At 36.0% G+C, this 16,971-nt stretch overlaps 1 protein-coding gene across 4 annotated transcripts; it reads left to right on the top strand.

Annotated features, from left to right (window-relative positions):
* Positions 1 to 563: 563 nt before the first annotated feature.
* On the top strand, positions 564 to 15,775 carry LOC142535696 (homeobox-DDT domain protein RLT2-like). Of its 4 annotated transcripts, none has more exons than XM_075641833.1 (18): positions 564 to 1,589; positions 1,750 to 2,238; positions 4,992 to 5,071; positions 5,698 to 6,114; positions 6,402 to 6,491; positions 6,630 to 6,794; positions 6,879 to 7,101; positions 7,536 to 7,636; positions 8,867 to 8,953; positions 9,054 to 9,206; positions 9,288 to 9,440; positions 10,235 to 10,444; positions 10,519 to 11,214; positions 11,305 to 11,847; positions 12,620 to 13,249; positions 13,354 to 13,458; positions 13,793 to 14,056; positions 14,824 to 15,775. In XM_075641833.1, exons 1-18 carry the CDS (start codon positions 1,454 to 1,456, stop codon positions 15,583 to 15,585), a joined length of 5,304 nt encoding a protein of 1,767 aa, XP_075497948.1. In that variant the 5' UTR covers positions 564 to 1,453; the 3' UTR covers positions 15,586 to 15,775. The 4 variants fall into 4 exon arrangements, with proteins under 4 accessions (XP_075497948.1, XP_075497951.1, XP_075497949.1 ...); XM_075641836.1 differs by having other exon boundaries at positions 5,710 to 6,114; XM_075641834.1 differs by having other exon boundaries at positions 5,001 to 5,071.
* The last annotated feature ends 1,196 nt before the right edge of the window (positions 15,776 to 16,971 follow it).

The following is a 16,971-nucleotide window of genomic DNA, read 5'->3' on the forward strand; positions in this document are numbered from 1 at the left end:
TTCGCAGGCGTCATCATATTTGACTGCAAAGTAGAAGAAAAAAACCATTGATCTTGGAATTCAACATTTACTTCAGTGTTTTTTTAAAAATTGATGTCTTTATTTTTTGGGTTTCTCTCCTTTGCTTATGCAAAATATTTAAGAACAATTTTTGTGGGTGATGCTTTGATAGTCGGACTTTCAAATTAATAAACAAAATACTTTCGATCTCAAGTCATTTTTCATAAGATTACTTACACAACACATAGAAATGATGCAATGACACAAAAAAAAAAAGTGTCATCGAAAATTATTGACGTAACATTAGACATTAAACACGTCAGCACTCCGACGGAAAAATAATCAAGATTGAAAAGAGTAAAAGTAAAAAAATAGATAAGTGTAATTAGACTTAAATACTGATTTCAACCCAATAAACTTGACTATAGAACGAGGCTCGAGCTTGGACGCAGTCTGAGATGGACCAAAAATCTAATTAAGTCACAAGCTTTGCATATATATATGTGTGTGTGTATATACACACGTCATTAAATGATAAATAGAAGAAGATAGGGAAAGTAGAAGAGAGAGAAAGGGAGAAAGAAACCCAAAACCACAAACCCACAAAATAATTTGTGAATCAAAGCGTTCCATTTTCAAACCCCTCAAAAAAAAATCACAACCCTTTTTTTCTGACGCACTATTTACTCCACATTCTTTATTGAATGTGCTCTTACATAGCCAACACAGTTCACACAATTGCTTTTGTTTTTATATTTGTACCCATAAAAAAAACACGCACACAGAGACTTGATTGCATCACATTCGATAGCATTAACCCCCAAAATTTCAACGACGATAAAATTATAGAAAGAGGAACGAAAGAAATGATGGGTGGCAGGATTATTTTTATTAGAAAAAGAAAGGGAATTATTGTTTTGGTTTTTGGGTTCGTTTATTTGTACTTGTTTTTCTTGCTTTCAATTTCAGTTCTTATCGGCACCCTTTTCTTTTCTCGTTTCCTTTTTCTTCGCACCACAAACGAAGTAATCAGAACTTTTAATACGAGTGAGTAGTATGTAGTTGAATAATAATGATGGTTATTATTTTTGTTTTTGATATGATCTGCAGCTGCAGTATTAATTATTTATTATTTACTGGTGTTCTCTAAATCTCACCACATATCTTTTTTCACTCAAGTTTTGCTGTGTTCCAATACCGATAGAGTTTCTAGAGAGAGAAACGGATGTTCTTTCCTCAGTCTTCGTTTCCTTTTTTTTCTTGGTTTCCTGGATAGAGTAATGAGTGAATATTTCCTTTTTTCCCGGAAATTTTCCGTGTAAGCATTTTTTGGAGGAGGGTTGCTGAGAAATTCTTGTTTATTTGTTGTACGCTGGAGGGTTCTTTGTGAAATCTTGATCTGTTGGTGCCCTAGTTTTTTGGGTTGATTAAATTTTTTAGTAACTTGAGTGAAATGGAGTTTGTTAGTGCCGGAGGCGGCGTTGGTGTGAGTGATGATGTGGAGAAGAAGGACATGGAGGGGGAGCCAAAGGTCAAACGTAAAATGAAGACTCCTTCTCAGTTGGAGATTCTTGAGAAAACTTATGCTGGTGAGATTCTTTTTAGTATGTTTCTCACATTTTAAAATTTTAAAAGTTTTAATTTCAAATTATTTAGAGAGAGATTGTGTGCCTTTCATCAGTGAATTCATAGTTGTCGGAGCTACTTTATGGCTGAAATTTATAAAAGTACCTGTGTTTTGGCTTGTAGCGGAATCATACCCATCCGAGGCATTGAGAACAGAGCTTTCTGTTAAATTAGGCCTCTCTGATAGACAACTGCAGATGTGGTTCTGCCATCGAAGGTTAAAAGACCGTAAACCCGCCACAGAAAAGCGTCCAAGGAAGACAGTCTCCCCTTCTGTAGTTCGAGCAACCTCGGGTGGATGCGCAGATGAACTGAAAGCAATTAATGCTGATTTGACAAAGGAGGAGTTTTCATCAGGACTAAGTTTGTTTGGGAATGTGGATTCTTTCCAGCGGCAGCAGAGAGTAGTTCATAAGGTTGGGACTGCTGTGCCAAGGATTTCGACAGCATTACCTCTCATGAGGAGGTTTTATGAGGCTCCTCTTGCTGTGTCTGAGCAGAGAGCCATCGCATTTGTGGAGGCACAGTTGGGGGAGCCGCTGAGGGAGAATGGCCCGATTTTGGGCATGGAGTTTGACCCTTTACCTCCAGGTGCATTTGGTGCTCCAATTGGTAAGTTTCTTCGAGATGAATTTTTTTATTTGTCTTGGAAATATTCCAAATGATGATATGAACCGCCTGAGCTGGCTGTGTACATTTACCATCTTGAGAACTCATCAGTGCTATATTGCTGAAGTTTTATATCAAAAGTATTTTTATCAATGTGGGAGTATGATTGGGTTGTTTTGAGTATCAATCCAAATAAATTAGTTTTCTCTTTTTATAATCATCATAAATTAGACCATGATGTTTGTGACGTTTTCTGTGTAATTGATTCTTTAACATTAATAATTGAATCGATCTTGTTGCGGTCAGGAACTTTGAGATAGTTATTTAATTATTTTGTGAGCACTGTCTCAAATGTCATAGTTCGAGAAAGTACCCTAACATGGGGCATTTGTTGCTTGCAAGTAGACATGAGCAGGCTTTGATTGTGTGAAGTTTGTGGAAGGTATTCAAGATGATTTCAATGATGAGGAAAAGCCATGTTAGTTGTCTAAGATGCCCTTGCGTTGTATTATTAGGCAAGATTCTAAAAAGCGCGAAGCGTCGATATCAAGCTTCAAGCTTTACAAACTCACGCTGTTTTAGTATGAGATTAAGCATGAAAAAATATTTTTGTTTTTATTATAATTTTAATTATATTAAGTTAATTAATAGATTTAATAATACTTGAATACACAAATTTTAAGATTAAATGCACAAACTTTTGCTGGTCACTGCTGGGTCAAGTGTCGTATCTTAGTTGCAAGTAAAAGAAGAGTTAAGGACAAATTTTATTTTGATGCCTTTTAATTTTTTTTGGTTAAAATTTTTATATTATTAAATACTTATTATTTAAATAAAATTTGTAAAAAAAAACTAAAAATTAATTTAAAATCTTATCTAAAAAAAGTTGCTTTTTCTTTTTTTGTCCGTTTTTTCGTGCCTTTTGCATTTTTGACACGCTTAATATGGTTGTCCAAAGGGTTGACCGCATTTTTCACACCTTAGCCCAAAGCAAAGCTTTTTCATCATGTTTCACGATTAATCCCGCATAATTCACGTTTTTTAGCTCTTTTTAGAACTCTGATATTAGCTAGCTTACAACTTACACCTATGTTACTTCAATAATTGAATATTTGAGGTTTCCTTGTTATTTAGTAATAAGGCAGTGTATTGCGGTAATTTCTCTTTTTTTTTTTTGCTGAACTTCAACGTAATTGTGGTTTATGCCTTGGCTGAGGTTGTGATTAAAATTGCCAGTTGAAAAATCAACTTGTGCAAAGCTAGGAATTCTACATTTTTTACTTAATAATATTTGACATTTTTACTAACCAACTGGATGTTTGATATCGTGTATTGTGTTAGTTTTATATTTCTAAAACATCATAGTATTTCTTTGTGCTCATCCATGAAGCATGGACCTCTACTCGTTTCAGCGTTTTCACTTTTGGATGTTGTTCTGTGGTGAAGAGTGGTTGGAATTTTTATGGGGAGAGCATTCCAGTTTCGTAGAGATTCCAATGTTGTTGAAGTGAAGTAAATTGCAGCGCATGAGTTTAATGAAATAATATTTACCTAACAATTCTATGTTATTGGAGAGGTCAATAAGTGGTGCATAGAAACATATTAAAAAGGAGAGTGACATAAGGTTAATGTGCAAACTGGGAATAGTTAAGCTCGAATTGGTTTTTTTAAATGATTTTATGGATAAACCCAAATCTTGATATTTTTTTGGATAAGAAATGATATTATATTAATTAAAGATATTAATTACAAAAAGCAAACCAAAAGTCCAAGCAAAAAGAAGTGAGATCCGTAGTCATAATAAATTAATATAACAAAAGACCCCAATTCCTATACAAATCTGAGACCGAACGATCTGAACTATATATTTTTCAAACTCTAGCATGAAACCCTGAATTTAATCTTATCAACATTCCTCGATGGGTCTTCTTGGTCTTAAAAAATCATCATAATGTTCTTCATCCACACGGATCAACTTAGACGATGAACCATCTCAACCAAAAAAATTATGCACTTTCTTCCTCGATCACGACCAAGATATGCTGCGAATGAATCTCAAGTTGATCATGGAGATACCCAAATCAAGCCTAACTCCACCAATGCTTTAAACCAAGAGAGCGCAAAAATGGACAACGAATGGCAAATGGTCCAGGGTCTCCACTTCTTGCTGACATAACACACAAACTTGGACAAAGAGAACAAGTAGGAAACCTTTTTTGCAACATCTTTGACATTGGTAAACTTTCAAACACTGGAATCCAGTGAGAATACTTGCACCTTGGATAGAATAGGCGTTTTCCAAATGGTTTGATAAAGAGGAAAAAAGGGATAACTAATATCTGAAAAGAAAGACTCAAAGAAAGATCCCAAACCCCCTCCCTATTGGCTTCCGTTACTTCGATCAAGCTGACCCTATCTATGGGATCCTAGCAATATAGTTAACTCACCTCCTCATCCCTTATATCCCACGGAAAATGAAAGTCCTAATAAGGAGTGGAAATGTTGGATGATGGATTGAATTGTGCATAGTAATAAATGGGTTGACTATGTACAGTTGATATCTGGAATGAAGACGTAAAAAGATCCTTTTTCTCATGAATTTCCTCTTAATGGCAAGAAAACATGACTTGCTTCCCATGCTTATGTGCTTTATTTTTATTTAAATTTTTGTGTAAATAGTATAACATTGTGTATTTTGCTTGTTATTTCCTTAAATTCTCTCACTCGACTAGCTTGTAAGTGTTGACATCTAACAGTTCCATCAGGACAACATAAACCAGCTGGGTGGCCATGTGATCTCCAATTAAATGAGAGGCTGGATATTATGCCAATCAAGGTATGAGAGAATTCAAGATTTAAGTTGTTTGAATTGGACAACTAAGTCGGTTAACAGTATAGGATTTGTCTTTTTCTAGGCTGGAGTCTTGAGTTATAAACAAATTGAGTGTGTGCTTGCATAAAAAGTTCTTTGAATTATGATTCTGCTTGGACAAAGTCTGGTGAATTTTGATTGAATATACTTCCTTCTCGTCTTCTATGGAATTTAATATCATTTACTTGTGAATAGCACGCATTAACATCATGGATGCTATTCCACCAAGGTATTATCGGCTCCCTTAGTAATTGCTTATTGTTGACTGAATTTGAACTCAAAGCACTCTGTATTAAAACTTGCAAAATGATTGAAATAGAAAACAATGCTAGCCACTTTAGGACAAATTTTATTTTGTCTGTCCTTTTACTCCTAATGCTCTGTAACTTAAGTATAAAACTATTTTCCTCGTCAGATTTTTATAGACAACCCATGCATAAAAGCTCGATTAGTTCCAAAATTTCACAGCTATGATCATCTACTTCAATTCTGGCACTGTCTATTTTGGTTGCATAATTTTTATTAACGTGTAATACTGTCAGTAAGGATCAAATCTGGATTGGTTGGGAAATTAATATGTAGCCTTTCAGGGTTCTTCACAGGCTCTCCATGAATACCAGTTTCTCCCTGAAAAATCACATGCAAGAAATGATGTCTATGAAAAGGCTCTGCCGCCTCATTTTTATGGTTCACCTTCTGATATAAGGAATGCTCGAGTTCCATTACCCACTGGGAAATCTAGTATGCATAACAATGAGCAAGTACACTCTGGATATGGACTTCAGGCTCATATGCCAAGTTTTAGTCTTTTACCACGGCAAGGAAGGCACAGTCTCCACCTGTCTCCTGCTTCTGGAGATGTGGACATCGTTCCTCGAATAGCACCCTTCGCGGATGTCCACATTGATGCTCATTATGTTCATCCAAAAACTGGGTTGGATAATCAAATTGTGACACCAGATAGGGTCACCATTCACGATGAAATGAAGATGGAGAGGAAACACAAGGTGCGTATTTTCTTCTTAAATTTGCTTCAGCTTTTCAAACCCATGTGGGGTTCATGTTGTGGTTTAACATTTGGTGCTAGAGATAATTGTTCTTTGATCACACGTATCTATGTTTCTGTATTTCAGGACATTGTTTTCATACTCTACATTAGCCTCTGTTCTCTGGCAGGCTAAATCAGTCATATAGTTGCCAGTTGATGAAATTAATTGTATCAATGATGTCTTTTACTTGCAGGAACGTTGCTCTATTTGTAGAAATTCCTTATGTGTTAATTAACATTTTGCAGACTGAAGAGGCTAGAATTGCTAAGGAAGTTCAAGCACATGATAAAAGAATACGGAAAGAGCTAGAGAAACAAAACATTTTAAGGAGAAAGGTCTGATTTAGTATTGACATGTCCCTTCATTTTTGTAATGTGTTTTTTTTTTCAATTTTTTAATTTTCATGGAGGCAATTGTCCCAAAATTAGACCCCAATTTTCTTTGTGGTTAAGGTTATCTTTCATATTTTTTAGAGAGAGGAGCAAATGAGGAAAGAAATCGAAAGGAAGGATCGTGAAAGACGGAAGGAAGAGGAAAGAGTGTTGCGTGAAAAGCAGCGTGAAGAAGAGAGACACCAGAGGGAGCAAAGGCGCGAAATGGAACGAAGGGAGAAATTTTTGCAAAAGGAGTATATCAGAGTCAGTTGTTATACTTATTTATGTGCTTTCATTTTTTATTACTTGAGTTGAAAGGTTCTTAACATAATGGTTTTTTCTTGTTAGGCGGAGAAGATGAGGCTTAAAGAGGAATTACGCCGGGAGAAGGAAGCAGTGAGGTTCAAAGCTGCCAACAATAGAGCCGCTGCTCGAAGAATTGCTAAGGAATCGATGGATTTGATTGAGGATGAACGCCTGGAACTCATGGAGCTTGCTGCGTCAAGTAAGGGTTTGCCTTCGATTTTGGCTCTTGACGACGATACTTTACAGAACCTTGACTCGTTGAAAGGTAATTTGTGATATACCTCAAATGTTATTGAATGGTATGGCTTTATGATTATATGAAAAAATAGTGATCAAAGAAAGTTGAGAAAAAAAGTATGGTTGTGTACTTGTGTTATATTTGTGTGTTGAAGTAGTTGCTTTTGAACTAATTTGTTGATTGAAACATATGGATAGAAAATTAGAGATCTTTCCCAAAAAAAAAAAAGTTGAAACAAATGACAAATCTGTTGCGAATTTTTTTTCCAAACAAAGTTTGAGCCCATCAAAATGCATTATTTCCTTGTTGATTGTTACTTGGATTAGGAAGATGATTTCATACTAACCATGTCTAGGATTTGGTAAATTCACTCTAAGCTAAGACCATGTTCTTCCTGAATATCTTTTCGGCTACTGATGCAATTTATTATTTAAAATACATGGTGAATTTTCGTTCTGTAGATAAACTCCCTGGATTCCCACCTAAGTCCGTACACTTGAAGAAGCCATTTGGAGTCCAGCCTTGGACTGATTCCGATGAGAATGTTGGCAATCTTATTATGGTGAGTTTACTCTCCCAAATGGATCTTTTGCTCTATGTCATAGTTACTAAAAGCCCACAAGGGCTTATGCTCAAGGCTCATCGAGGTTCTGTCTTTGCACCTTGATATAAGGTAAGGCGCAGACCTTCTTCAGTCTTTCTTTCTCTCTCTGATAGTAAGAGGAAAAGGTTTTTATACGGAAAGCCCAAGTCTTTGTGCGTTTTAAAGGCTCAAAACCCTTTTATACTTGCCTACAGTAAAGAGAGAGTAAATCCACGATGAAATACGAGATAAAAAGCATTAATTTTTGTTTATATACAAATGAATTTTGTTTTGTTGTCCTTAATAAAATTTTCTTAAAGTATTTAGATTCTACCATATCGTTATTTCATGCACTTCGCTTAAATAAAGGGTGTGCCTTATCTTGCACCCAGGCTCTACGATATGTTTTGCACTTTCCACTTCTAACAACTATGTTGGTTCTTTTACTTTACCCACATCAATCCTGCTGTTTATAATATCGTTTAAATGTATTGTGTCAATGCACACAAGCATTAAAATTAGTCAGAATTTTATGATGCATGCGTCCTAACCTGCCTTACCTACATGTGCATTGACACGTACTTGTGACTTGGTCTTTGGTTTCTTTATGAATGTCTGATTGAACAACTAATGGATGATGAATGCTTATAGTGCTTTAACATATGATCGAAAATTTCTTTCTGTGATTACTGATTGCAGACTGTTGGCTGATATATGTTCATAATACCCAACATATGATTGAAAACTTTTGATTTATGTCTTGCCTTGCTCCTTTTTTGGGATACAAACTGTCGAATTCTTACTTAGCATATTACTTCCTAAGAGTTTAAAACCCATGATTTGGATGTTTATTGTTTTCTCCTATGCAGAACAAGTGACTGAGCTCCTCTGTTAGTTCTGTCACTATTTTCGTAGTCTTTACTTGTGATAAAAGGATTTTTTTTTAATTTCTGATAGCTCTTACTTCAAGGAATCACCAATTACTTTTAGGGAAAAAACTCAATTTTGTCATGTGCTTTTGTGGAGATCAAGAACATTTCTTTTTTGGTTGATTGCATCAAGATGTCTTATTGTGCAATTTAATAGATTGTTGTGCGATCCCCATCTAATGGGGTGATCAAATTTCACGAGCTAATCGCCTACGATGGACTTTGGCGGTCATGTTACGTGTTTACAGTATCTGGCGGTTCTGAGTGTGCAAATTTGTAGGTTTGGAGATTCTTAATTACGTTTGCTGATGTTCTTGGTCTATGGCCTTTCACTTTGGATGAGTTCACCCAAGCATTTTATGACTTTGTGAGTTTTCAAGGTCCCTAGTTGCAAATTTTTGTTATGGGGCAATCAGCTTTATGTTTTTCGGATTCGTGGAACTAACAAGCTTGATCCAATGATGCAGGATTCACGGCTGCTAGGAGAAATTCATGTAGCCCTTCTGAGATCCATTGTGAAAGATATTGAGGATGTTGCAAGAACACCAGCCACTGCATCGGCGACGAATCAAAGTTCTGCTATTAATCCTGGGGGAGGACACCTACAGATTGTTGAAGGGGTAGGTAGCATGTTAATGCTTGTGTCTGTCCTTTCAACTAATTGTAATCCACTGTTACTTAATTTCATGTCTTCTGAGCAGGCTTATGCTTGGGGGTTTGATTTGCTTAGCTGGCAGCGTCACCTATCTCCTCTCACTTGGCCTGAAGTGTTAAGGCAATTTGCTCTGTCTGCTGGTTTTGGGCCAAAATTAAAGCGGAAGGTGGAACCTGGATATGCCCATGATGCAAATGAGGCACGTATGTTTTCAGTTTTCTAAAGCTTATTGGGTGGATTTCTGTGAGTTTTATTTGTATTTTATCTTATTGAATTAATTCATATACCTACGATCATGCTTGTGAACATAGTACATGCACTTATATATTCATAGGTGTGTATGCGCTTGTGTCTGTCTGTCTTTAATCTTGCATATACTATGCAAGTAGTTGTGTGTGATACACCCAGCAATTATGTTGTGATTCAAAGTATTATTGAATTTTTGGAGTATTTATGTTCTGCTAGACTTCATTTCTTATTATTCATGGTGATATATTACTTAATCTAGACTTGAAATTTCGTGTGGTAATCTAAGTCCATTGTATTTTCCTGTTATATTGTTTCTTCCCTTTCATTATCTTATTCGTGGTATTTGCTATATTGACTTACTAAATTTTTGTTTTGCCCATCAGTTAATGGTGATATCTTTGTCTCTTCAAAAGGTGTTGACACATAAAAGTTTCCAAGCATTAAATTTTTTTCCTTCCGTCTTAATTCAGATGTTTGCAAATTTTACACAATTGAACATTTTCTAAGTGCAGTTTTAATTACATAAATCCTTTTATTGGCGGTTTTGTATAGTTTCAATAAATTTCAATTTGTTGTAGTGTTATTCCCATGGTATAAATGCAAAATAATGACTTATAAAATGCCCATCTAATCTTGAGTATGTCTGTAGCGAACAATAATAAAAAGATGTTAGCTCCTTGATTCCTTCATAAGAGTTTCTAAATTTATATGGTTCATATTTTTCTTAATTGTATGCAAGCCCAGGTTGATGATGGTTCTGAAATCATATCCAATTTACGAAGTGGATTAGCTGCGGAGAATGCTGTTGCCCTCATGCAAGAAAGAGGGCTTTCAAAACCTCGAAGGTCTAGGCATCGTTTGACCCCTGGAACTGTCAAATTTGCTGCATTTCACATTCTTTCATTGGTGGGTAGTAAGGGTCTTTCAATATTGGAGGTCGCAAACAAAATTCAGGTAACATTCATTGAGCATTCCAAGCATCAATAGTTCCTGCTGCGTTTCTAAGAAGCTTTATCATTTGGATAAAGAAATCAGGTCTTCGAGATCTCACAACGAGTAAAACACCCGAAGCGTCTATTTCTGCTGCTTTGTCAAGGGATACAAAGCTCTTCGAGAGAACAGCTCCATCAACATATTGTGTACGATCACCTTACAGGAAAGATCCTGTTGACGCAGAGTCTATACTTGCTGCAGCCAGGGAGAAAATTCGGGTGTATCAAAATGGAATTACCGAGGGAGACGATGCAGAAGATGTTGAAAAGGAGGATGCTGAACAAGATCAAGACTCTGACAGTGAAGTTGCGGAAGATCCCGATGCGGATGATTTGGACTCCGAGTTAAAACTAAAGGAAAATTCTTATTCTAGTGAAAAGTTGAATCTTAGAAATAAAAATTTATCTCACCATGGGAAGGAAAGCTTAAGTGTGTTAAGGGTTACCCCCTCGGTGTCACATGGAATTATACAAGGCGATTCTGTTCTTTCTCATTGTTTTGGTGATATAAAATGTAATGAAGGATCTTTATATGATGTTACTACGGCTCATCCCAATTCTATTTCTGATCAAGATACAGCTGTAATTGATGAATATGATTCTCTAGAATCGTGGGTTCAAGGACTTACTGAAGGGGAGTATACTGATCTGAGCATTGAAGAGCGATTGAATGCCCTTATTGCTTTGGTTGGTGTAGTGAATGAGGGAAATGCTATTCGCTTTGCATTGGAGGTACTCTCAATTCTTTATGGAACTTACTCTTACTCATGTATTATTTTTTTTCATATTGTTTTCTTGTTTCTAATTAAGTGAACTTTTCAGGAACGCCTGGAATCGGCAAATGCATTAAAGAAGCAGATGTGGGCGGAGGCTCAGCTTGATAAGCGTCGTGTAAAAGACGAACAAGTTTTGAGATTGCAACATTCGTCATTTGTAGTTAACAGAGCTGATCAAATATACTCCCAATCTGCTGTTGAGGACAGGAAAAGTCCTCTGGGTGATATTGATATGAGAAATGAGATGTCATCTTCGAACCGTAAATTCTTGCTGGTGGACTTAAATGATCAACAGAATGAGCAAAATTCTTGTAATGATGCCTCGACCCAAGAATATCCTATGTTTTCTGATGCGTTGCTGCTTCAGCAATCTGTATATGCAGCTGAAAAGTCACGTAAAGAATTAAAAGCTTTCATTAGTCACCGTGCAGAGGAAATGTACGTATATAGGTCATTGCCTCTTGGACTGGATCGTAGATTTAATCGATATTGGCAGTTGAGAACATCTCCATCTCCAAATGATCCCTGCTCTGGCCGAATATTTGTTGAGTTCTTTAATGGTGTCTGGAGACTTATTGATTCTGAAGAGGTATTTCTATTTATTTCTTTGAACTGTTTGCTTTTCAGGTATACTAGTGGCCTGTGAAAGTGCCTTGTGAATATCCTTCCTTTAGTTGATTAATTTATTGGTCTATCTCCAACTCCTATATATACATATATATGTACATATGTATAAATATTTATCTATTTATTTATTTTGCGTTCTTTTATTTCTTGCAATTTTCAAGCCCAACATAAATTATTCTCTCTTTTTCTTGTCTCATACATTTAGTGAAAACTTGCAAGATTCCCAGTTCTCTCATTTGAAAATCATAGTATCCTCATCTTACTTCCGGTTTGACAGGTTGATGTAAACATTTTTATGCTGACAATGAACTTTCTGAATGATTAGCCCCATCAAAGTTATCGGCATCAATGTAATGGTTAAAGTTTTTGACTTTCTCTGTTTGTTTTCTTTATCTAGAGAAAAAAACCATCTTGTTACCTTTGTTATGCGGTATCTTTCTTCAGAATGCTGCAAACTTAAGGTCCTATCTTCAGCATAAATTTTACTTCTGTTTTTAGTTCGTGGAACTCAATGACAAGTTCTCTTGTTTTCTTTTATTTTGTTTAGAATTCTGGCTAAATTATCCAAGTAGATTCTAATTAATATTGTGTTGAAGAATTTTAAGTAACGATTTGTATATTTGTTTGTATGGCAGTTCAAGTGCATGTGATTTCATTTACGTCATTCTACATATATGATACATCGAAAATTTGTGAAAGATTTGGCTATTGAAGTGCTTTAACCTTACATGCAGGACTTCAATGCTCTATTGTCATCTTTGGATGTCCGGGGAACTAGAGAGTGTCATTTGCATTCAATGTTACTAAAAGTTGAATCATCTTTTAAAGCAACTGCTAGAACCAACTTATCACGCGCAACTTCTGTTAAGCATGTTTCTGATGGGGTCAATGAAGAAATTTTGCAAATGAGGCCTAAGCTTGATTGCTATCCCAGTACGGATAGCTCTAAGAGATTTGAATTTGCATCATATTCTAATTCACCGGGGAATGAGTTACAATTTCCCATTGAGTTTGGGAAAAACAGAGAAAAGGAAAATGATATGATAGAAAGTTATTATGATTTTGAGAAGTGGATGATGGACGAATGCCTTAACTCCAAACTTTTAGCTGCCCATAGATATGGAAGATTGAGGCGTCAACAACTGTCGGATATTTGCAAGCACTGCCATGAGTTGTTTTCTTGTGATGATACCCAGTGTCCTTCCTGTCACGGGACGTGCAGTGTTTCTGAGAGAACTTTCAATTTTCTTGAGCATATAACTGATTGCAAAAGGAAACCAATTGAAGGATTTGGAAGGGTCCTGCACAAACTATCTTTTCCCCTGCAGATTAGATTGCTGAAAGCTCTATTAACAACAATTGAGGTTAGAATACGGCAGATGAAAATTCTTACTTTTGATCCTTTCATCCATCAATTTCCTTGGAGATCCTTGCTTGTTGATCATGGTAACAAATTCTTGCTCTGCAGGCCTCGATTCCACCAGAGGCTTTTAAATCTGTTTGGTCAGATGAGAACCGAAAATTATGGGGTATGAAGTTGCATTTGTCATCATCACCGGCCGAGCTTCTTGAGGTCTCTCTCTCTCTCCTTTTGGTGTGTGCATGTGGGGAAGATCTTGTAAACTGTATTTCCCTCCTTAACCTGTATATAGGTACTGGTGGCAATGAGATAAAATTCTTATCCTTCGTAATCTCTTGATTAAGATGTTGAAGGGAGAAAATTCTCGATTTCAACGAGTTATACTTTTTTCACCAACTGTTGTTTAACCTTATCTTGATTGGTTCTACATTTATCTGCCATTTTTTGATTTATTTTTTTTTGAGTTTATTACTGAAATGAACTTTGATTATTATTCCCCTTTTCTCCTTATCTTATTGTTTTTTTGCCCTTTGCTGGATATGTTCAGACTCTGACTTTACTGGAAAATAGCATTGAAAGGAGCTTTTTGTCAGCGTCGAACGAGGCTACCTGTGAATTATTGAGTTCCTCTAACCATATAGAACATTCAGCTGATAGTTTCTCCAGACCTGGTGCAATTTCTGTACTTTCATGGATACCGCATACGACGCCTGCTGTAGCTTTAAGGCTCATGGAACTTGATTCATCCATTTATTACACACCCCAACAAAAAGAAGCTTGTCTGGAGGATAATGGAGCTGGGTATTATACTGTAAGCATTTTTATTTTATGGAGATAATTTAAAGCAATTTGTAAGTTGTCCATGCATAGTTGTTGGGCAATATTTTGCTCCATTTTTTTCGCTTGGAGGGGAGGTTTTTCAGTTTTCCTTCGGTCGGGGCCTCTAATTCTAATATTTTATGCCCTCTAATTATAATATTCTATGCCCTTGAGCTTTCCTTCGCTCGGGGCCTCTAATCTAATGTTTTATGCCCTTGAGCTTGTACGTTGCTGGGACTTCTAGTTTTTATATTGAAAAAGCCAATTACCGTGAAAACCTGTTTGAACATCTTGATTAAGTGGTGGTTACACAAAATCTTGTATATCCAAACTATGTGGCAAATTACTTCTGAGGCTGACCATGGTAAATCATGAACTAAAGTCCGACGAAAAGCACAAATCAGTTTGCTATGTTTAGCTTGACTCTTATGGTTTGCTCCGCTCCCGGCCTCCCCCTGTGAAAAAATGTAAGCTAGAAAGGCTATTTTATTCATATCTAATTTTGAACGCACATTTATATCACGGCATTTGATGTTCAACGTTGCCCAGCTCAGTCATTCAGTTGTCGGATGGATAAAGTCATCTAGCACTCTTTATCTGATTGATAGTTGATATTTCACTTTTTCGTTCGGGCTAGACTAACTATTTTATGGGGAATTGATACTGAGTTAAAATCTTTGAACACCCTTTATTTACTATTATTGATCCATGCATTTTAAAGATTTTATTTTGGTATTTGAATAATTTTTACTTGCTTAGAAATTTCCTTCAAGAGTGGGGAGTTCGATAGATAATGTATCACGAGCTGGATATTTGCAACATGATTATTGGCTTGATCTGGTAAGTGGACATACCAGCTTGAAACGAGGTCGAGGACGTCCAAGAGGTCCAAGTCGCACGAGTGGAAAATCACAGAGAAAGACCTACTATTGTCGTGGTGACCAGTGCCATGTTACCATAGGAAGGAGTGAAAATTTTAGTGAACTTACAGGATGGAGAGGCCGGCCAAGTGGATGTAAAAAAGGCCGTCGCTCTGTCAGAAATAGGCAAAAACCTGCTAGAAGAGTGAGAGAGAATGTTGGTGAGAAGAGTGTTTCCTTGGATCAAGTTTCCGAAACCCCATGTATTCGCAAAGAGGAATGGGATTTGGAAGAAACACCCATTGAAGCTGTGGGTGGTGAGAATGGTAGCAGTTCCGAACAATCGGATTTTGACTATTTAAATGTTCAGGCATCTGCAGATGAGTATAACGGTATTTTGGTGGATCTTCCTGACGTGGGAAGTGTTGATTATGGAGTGGATGTGGAAGATGATCAACATGTTGACATTGGCAATAGAGACAACATGAATGACGATGAAGATGACGACGACGTTGAAGATTTTGAACCGTCAGACTATAACATTGATGGAGAGTTCGATGAACAATACAATGACGAGGAAAACCAATCAAGGGGTGCAGAGCAAGTTGGGAACGTGGATAGGAGTAGAGGTTCATCTTCGTCATCTGATTATAGTTTCTAATTTATGAAAGCCTCCACAGATTGTATTTTGACTGTTGCAAGAAGGAGATATGCAGAATTTATTAATTTTTCTGTATAGTATGAACATTCAACTCCTCCGGGACAGTATTTATTGAATTTGCTATTGTGCAACGGAGGAATCGGTAAATTGTGTAGTGTACTTTGGAAATCCAATGAATTACTGCTTTTAACCTTGTCTGTTCATTAATAATGCTTCTGTAAAATTTAACTGCTTGGGCCGACAAAATACTTTTCGTCTTAGATGGCAATATGTGCTGATTCGGTGATATTTGTGGTGTCGCGACGCCTCATAAGCTCCCTTCCATAAAAAATGACGCTGAAAAAAGTTGAATAAATAAAATGTGCTCAATGTTTGGCGTATTTTAGTTTCATCACATTTATATGTATATATATATATATATATATATATATATATATATAATTTCAATTTTAGTATGTATATATTAAGTTGTTGCATTTTAGTTATATATTTTTCGTTGATATTCTGTATCTATGCCACACTCGTCAATTTTGGTATTTCTTCTCAAAATCATGTAATTGAGTTTCCAATATCTTTGTTGAAATTTTACAATATTTTAAAAAATTATGTACATATGTTTAACAATGTAATCACGCAAATTTGCGAACTATATTAACCATTTACTTGTAATTTTGAGGAGAAATTTTTTGAGGAGAATGGCTAAAATTGATCGTCATGACATAGTGTTAGGATCAAGAAAGAGTTTAGATGAGGTAAATAAACTCTTTGAAAATATTTGCTTTTAAAATTTGTTTTCAACCATTTTTAGGCGGTTGAAAGTTTTTCTCAAATAGTTAGAAATATGAACCATTTGAAAAGTGCGGAAAACGGCTCAATATTTCTAATGATAGTTTCAACCGGTTCGCAGTCAAATCAGTAAAGACACTGGATTTTTATGGATGTTCGGAGATAAGACTCCTACGTTACCCCTTCTTCCTCTGTAGAAAGGATTTCACTAAAAGATTTGGTTTTACAAAACTCTTTGCAACAACCCACTCCAATCAGGATTTATCACACTGCCTGTTTTGGAACTCTTAGTAATCACTTTACACTTCTGGATTTTAAGAACCCTCGGTTAATCAGACACCACTATTAATCTAATAACCAAATGTTACTGATGTAATAAAACAATCTGTTTTAGTATCACAAATATGATCTTTGAATGATCGGATATCTTTCTGTTGAGTGCGTGCTTGATGAGCGATGAAGTATATGATCTTTGATTGCGATCAGATTCTTTAAGTATGCAGGCTTGTAATAATCGTACTATTGAAGGCTTGACGATTTATGTATCTCGTTGTTGTGTCTTTCTGGCATACTTCAAGCTCTTCTTATATAAGCTGTCAT

The sequence above is a fragment of the Primulina tabacum genome, chromosome 2, assembly GCF_025594145.1.
Source record: "Primulina tabacum isolate GXHZ01 chromosome 2, ASM2559414v2, whole genome shotgun sequence".
Taxonomy (NCBI): Eukaryota; Viridiplantae; Streptophyta; class Magnoliopsida; order Lamiales; family Gesneriaceae; genus Primulina; species Primulina tabacum.